General features: G+C 50.4%; 1 protein-coding gene across 1 annotated transcript in view; it reads left to right on the forward strand.

The window, feature by feature from the left end:
* Positions 1 to 5,739, forward strand: part of PRKAR1B (protein kinase cAMP-dependent type I regulatory subunit beta) — a 161,789-nt gene extending 156,050 nt beyond the window's left edge. The window contains exons 10-11 of the mRNA XM_064153732.1: positions 3,469 to 3,550; positions 4,630 to 5,739. Of these exons, the coding sequence (XP_064009802.1) occupies positions 3,469 to 3,550; positions 4,630 to 4,802 (255 nt within the window). The 3' untranslated portion in view covers positions 4,803 to 5,739. The remainder of the gene's footprint in view (positions 1 to 3,468; positions 3,551 to 4,629) is intronic.
* The last annotated feature ends 261 nt before the right edge of the window (positions 5,740 to 6,000 follow it).

A 6,000-nucleotide genomic window follows, 5' to 3' on the forward strand; every position in this document is an offset into this window, starting at 1 on the left:
GCTCAGCAGGAATAAGATTTTGTCTCTTCATTTAGCTAGTACAGGAGTTAACCTAGAGAGTGTCTCAGCAATTTGTAAGGTAGATGGGTTTAAAAATAGCCCTGCCATGAAATAGGACATGGTGCAATACAACAGTATTACAGCAGCAAGGCTGTGCTTGTTCAGAAGAAAGCAAATTAGGGTCATTTGCTACATAATAGTGGATATTTTACTGCCCTTGGTTATTCCAGGGCACCCAGGTCCCAGGAAAGCCAAAGTCAGTCCTTAAGCAGCCTGCCAGATTTGCAGCTCATTGATGCTGTTTGGGATGTGTTTAAACGCAGTGCAAAGGCAAAGGGCCCATTCTTTCTAGGGGATGCTGAGTGCCTTTAGCTGCTTTGAAGCCAAGGTGTTTCAGGGCTTCAGCTCAGTGTCTCCTCAAGCCCCTCACTATACCTGGAGGCACACAAGTTTCTTTTGTTGCTAAGAAGCTGCAGGATCTTCGCAGCCAGTGATTCTGCCCTGGACACTCTGCACTGCAGGGAGGTTTCTGCTCCAAGCTGGGGTGGTCCTGTGGCTAGTTACAGGCACTGGAGTGCCAACGAGCCAAGCAATGCAAGAGTTGGGTGTTCAACTGCAGAGTGGGGACTGTGATGTTTGCCAATAAGTGGCATGAATCTTCTGAGCTCTGCCCACTGTCTTCTTCCCTTCCCTGTCCTAGTTGGGGCAGGAGCAGCCCTCACTTGCTATATTCCAAGCTGGATATCTTGCCATTGAAACATCAGTGCTTTCCAGCTGCACAGTCAACAACTGCCTCTCCTGGCTATTTAAAAGTCTTGGCTTTAAAAATGTCTTTTTAACTGCAGTTCAAATCAAACTGTGTTAACATTGCACCTTCTTCTCTATGTTTGGTTTGGACTCCATATGTGACTGTTAGGTTTTTTCCCAGGAAAGCAGATCACAGAATCATAGAAACATAAAAACGGAAGAAGAAAGAATAATTCCCTGCTTATAGAATCATAGAATGGTTTAGGTTGGAAGGGACATCAAAGATCAGCCAGTTCCAGCCCCCCACCACAGGCAGGGACACTTCCCCCTAGAACAGGTTGCTCAAGGCCTCATCCAACATGGCCTTGAATACCTCCAGAGAGGCTGTGGAGCACAGAATCACCCAATCAAAGATCACGTTGGGTGATTCTGTGCTCCACAACCTCCCTGGGCAACCTGTGCCAGTGTCTCACCACCCTCACTGTAAAGAACCCTTTCCTAACATCCATTTTGAATCTCCCCTCTGCCAGTTCAAACCCATTCCTCCTCCTCCTGTCATTACCAGACCTTGTCAATAGTCCCTCCCCAGCCTTCCTGTAGGTCCCATTCAGATACTGCAAGGCCACTCCAAGGTCTCCTCCAAGCCTTCTCTTCTCCAGGCTGCAGAGTCCCAACTCTTGTAGCCTGCCCTCATAGCAGAGCTGCTGCAGCCCTCTGAGCATCTTGGTGGCCTCCTCTGGACTGGCTCCAACACTTCCATGTCCTTCTTGTGTTGGGGGCTCCAGAACTGCACAGAGGACTCCAGGTGGATGTAACTCCTCCATTCCCCTACAAAAGCTTTATGCCACAATAATTTAAGATTTCCTCCAGGTCAGAATATTTCTGCATGTAAAACCTCTTTGAAGGTTTAAATAGACTGTAAGTGAGTTTTGACATGTATTAGCACGTGGCAAGTACAGCAGTTGTGCAGGGTAGTGGAGACAAGACACATTCCATCTCTCCAGTGCCTGACTCGCAGGTGTCCAGATCACTACAGGCCACAAGCGGGCAAAGGCAGTGGAAAAAAAATATCATCCTTTGTTGGAACAAGCATTAAAATCTCCCTTTACCAACCACTTCAGCAGTAGATCCAAGGAATGAGCAGCTGGGGAATAAACCCTAACTCTCCCTTTAACAACCACTTAAATTCAAGAGAGATGCTGAGGCGCTGGAAGGTGCCCAGAGAAGGGCAATGAAGCTGGGGAGGGGCCTGGAGCAGAGCCCTGTGAGGAGAGGCTGAGGGAGCTGGGGGTGTGCAGCCTGCAGAAGAGGAGGCTCAGGGCAGAGCTCATTGCTGTCTACAACTACCTGAAGGGAGGTTGTAGCCAGGTGGGGTTGGGCTCTTCTGCCGGGCAAGCAGCAACTGAACAAGGGGACAAAGTGTCAAGTTGTGTTAGGGGAGGTCTAGGCTGGATGTTAGGAGGAAGTTGTTGTCAGAGAGAGTGATTGGCATTGGAATGGGCTGCCCAGGGAGGTGGTGGAGTCTCTGTGCCTGGAGGTGTTGAAGCAAAGCCTGGCTGAGGCACTTAGTGCCATGGTCTGGTTGACTGGCCAGGTCTGGGTGCTAGGTTGGCCTGGGTGAGCTTGGAGGTCTCTTCCAACCTGCTTGATTCTGTGATTCAACAGTAGATCCAGGGAATGAACAGATGGGGAATAAACTCCTCTTGCTGCCTTACAGAATCATGTCCTTGGACTGTGACTGGGGAAATTGCCCATTTATTCCCTTTTGGTGTACATCCTTTCTGTGTCTCTTGTAAGGTTCTGCATCCACCCACAACGTATTTGAAATGCTACTAATGCATGCATTTGCACAGCACCATGTGCATTAGTTACATTGGAGTTAATGAGTTCTGTCCTGTTGCTCTTCTCTTCTGTGCAAGTTGATCTTGAGAGTGATTGGGATTGGAATGGGCTGCCCAGGGAGCTGGTGGAGTTGCCATCCCTGAAGGTGTTCAAGAAAAGCCTGGATGAGGCACTTAGTGCCATGGGCTAGTTGATTGGATAGGGCTGGGTTGCTAGGTTGGACTGGATGACCTTAGAGATCTCTTCCAACCTGGCTGATTCTATGATCTGCCTGCACCCCAGCACTCTGCAAAAGAGGAACTGTTTGCCATGCTGATGGACTTCTCAAGATCCTTTAAATCACATATCAGAACATCATAGAATGGTCTGGGTTGGGAGGGACATCCAGTTCAACCTGCCCTGTGGTCAGCAGGGACATCCTCAACTAGATCAGTTTGCCCAGAACCCTGTTGAACCTCACCTTGAGTACCTCCAGCAGGGGCCTCAGCCACCTCCCTGGGCAACCTGTTGCAGTGTTCCATCACTGTCATGGCAGAGAACTTCTTCCTCACATCCCATCTAAATCTACTCTTCTCCTGGTTGAAACCATGGCCCCTCATCCTATCCCTACAGGCCTTTGTAAACAGCCTCTCTCCATCCTTCTTGTAGCCCACTTCAGGTACTGGGAGGCTGCTATTAGGTCTCCCCAAAGCCTTCTTTCTCTTCAGGCTGAACAGGTCCCTGATAAGAAACATATAAGAAACTGACTGCAATTGCCATCTTTTTCACAGCTGAAGTAAAGGGGTGTGAGATGCAGAAGGCAATACTCAGGACTGGATACTTTTTAAAGCCTAAGAGGTTGAAGCAAAGCCAACTGACTTTCTCCATTCCTCTTCCCAGGGCACAGCTTCCGTTCTGCAGCGCAGGTCTGACAACGAGGAGTATGTGGAAGTTGGGAGGCTTGGTCCCTCGGATTATTTTGGTAAGGAAATTCATCTGAAGTGTGGTTGAGGAAGACAGGCACTCAGAGTTGCACCAAGTGGTTATTGCCTTAATTAGTGCTCCACTCTTTACAAGCAGCGGGGTTAGCTGCAGGCCAGCTGCTGCTTCCAGCGGTACTGAGAGCCTTGCAGCGTAGCTGAAACCATTCCTTGTTTTCCACCAGTGTAGCTGACAGGAGACACATCCAGGCTCAGCAAAGCAGTCTGAAAGCATTTGTTTTCAAAGGCATTTTACAGGCATGCATTATGCATGTGTAATGCATTTGTACTGTCAACAGAATTATGTAAAGCGTCTATCAAGAGATATATGTATAAAGGGAGATGTGCTACAACCAAAGCAACTGGCTGGTGGCTGGGGACAGGCTGGAGAGCAGCCAGGAAGAAAGGGACCTGGGGGTACTGGTAGATAGTAGCTGAAGATGAGGCAGCAGTGTGCCCAGGTGGGCAGCAGAGCCAATGGCATCCTGGGCTGGCTCAGGAGCAGTGTGGCCAGCAGGACAAGGGAGGTTCTTCTGCCCCTGTGCTCAGCACTGCTCAGGCCACCCCTTGAGTGCTGTGTCCAGTTCTGGGCTCCTCAATTCAAGAGAGATGTTGAGGAGCTGGAAGGTGTCCAGAGAAGGGCAGCAAGGCTGGTGAGGGGCCTGGAGCAGAGCCCTGTGAGGAGAGGCTGAGGGAGCTGGGGGGGTGCAGCCTGCAGAAGAGGAGGCTCAGGGCAGAGCTCATTGCAAAAGAACAAGGGGACACAGTCTGAAGTTGTGCCAGGGCAGGTCTAGGCTGGCTGTTAGGAGGAAGTTATTGCCAGAGAGAGTGATTGGCATTGGAATGGGCTGCCCAGGGAGGTGGTGGGGTTGCCATCCCTGGAGGTGTTGAAGCAAAGCCTGGCTGAGGCACTTAGTGGCATGGTCTGGTTGCTTGGCCAGGGCTGGGTGCTAGGTTGGACTGGATGATGTTGGAGGTCTCATCCAACCTGGTTGATTCTATGATCCCATGACTCTCTCTGCTCACTGTGAAGTAAAAGGAGGCGCAGGGCCCGTGACAGTGCGTTCCTCCCCGCTTCCAGGTGAGATAGCCTTGCTGCTCAACCGGCCGCGGGCTGCGACGGTGGTGGCGCGCGGCCCCCTGAAGTGCGTGAAGCTGGACCGGCCCCGCTTCGAGCGAGTGCTGGGCCCCTGCTCGGAAATCCTCAAGAGGAACATCCAGAGATACAACAGCTTCATTTCGCTCACCGTCTGAAGCGGCTCCCGCTGGCAAGCTGCCGGTTCGCTCTGCGCGGCTCCCTCGCTTTGTGGCGCTAAACCAAAAGTGTGCATCTTCTGTGGATCCTTTCTGTTCGTGTCACGCACTGGTTGTCAGTTCCAATCTCGTGTCTCGTGTCAGTGGGAGGATAACTGTTTGGACAAGGCTGGCCTTGGGGGAGCTCAGGCTTTCGGCTCATGGGCAAGACCTTCACCTGTTGTTGGACGGTAGAGCTTGAAGCTGTGCTTTTGACTATTTGGGAGTCATACCCGTGTCTGTTCACCTTATTATCTTTGATGATGGTCTTCTTCACCTGTTGTCAAGCTTCTTTGGTCCAGCAGTGTCCCTCTGCCTGTCACTTGGAAAAGACTTCCTCCTGGTCTGAACCTCTAGCAGAGGCTTCTGAAAGCCCAGGAGATGAGCAGCAGTTGCATAGTTTAAGAGGCAAGGTTGGAGGAAGGTTCTGATCATTCCAGCAAGCCAGGGTAAAGTAGAGCTTTTGAGTCATTTTGTTTGTGGCTTAGCTATAGGAGCCATACTCCTCTGTGGTACAAGCCCTTTCAGGTCTGCTTTGCAGGGTATGCTAAGCCAAACAGCCTTGCTCCAGGCTTCTGGCTGAAGAGGACAAGGGATAATGTTTTGTAAGCATTCCAATGGAGCCTTTAGGACCCAAGTTGTTTGTCCTTAGCTTGTGTAAGTGAGGGTTTGCATTAGATCCCTTAAAAGTCCAATGGCAACTTCTCCATGGAATGAAGTGGAGTTATTTGTCCTCAGCTTTTGTAAGTGAGGGTTTGCATTAGATCCCTTAAAAGTCCAATGGCAACTTCTCCATGGAATGAAGTGGAGTTATTTGTCCTCAGCTTTTGTAAGTGAGGGTTTGCATTAGATCCCTGAAAAGTCCAATGGCAACTTCTCCATGGAATGAAGTGGGCTTTGAAACATATTTTACCTGCAGTGGACTGCCCTCAGCCACTTCTTGGAATATAGGAGAAGAGGATGCTCAGAGGTGATGTCATTGCTGTCTACAACTACTTGAAGGGAGGTTGTAGCCAGATGGGGTTGGTCTCTTCTGCCAGGCAAGCAGCAACAGAAGGGGACACAGTCTCAAGCTGTGCCAGAGGAGGTCTAGGCTGGATGTTAGGAGGAAGTTGTTGGCAGAGAGAGTGATTGGCATTGGAATGGGCTGCCCAGGGAG

This window comes from Pogoniulus pusillus, chromosome 13, assembly GCF_015220805.1.
Source record: "Pogoniulus pusillus isolate bPogPus1 chromosome 13, bPogPus1.pri, whole genome shotgun sequence".
Classification (NCBI taxonomy): Eukaryota; Metazoa; Chordata; class Aves; order Piciformes; family Lybiidae; genus Pogoniulus; species Pogoniulus pusillus.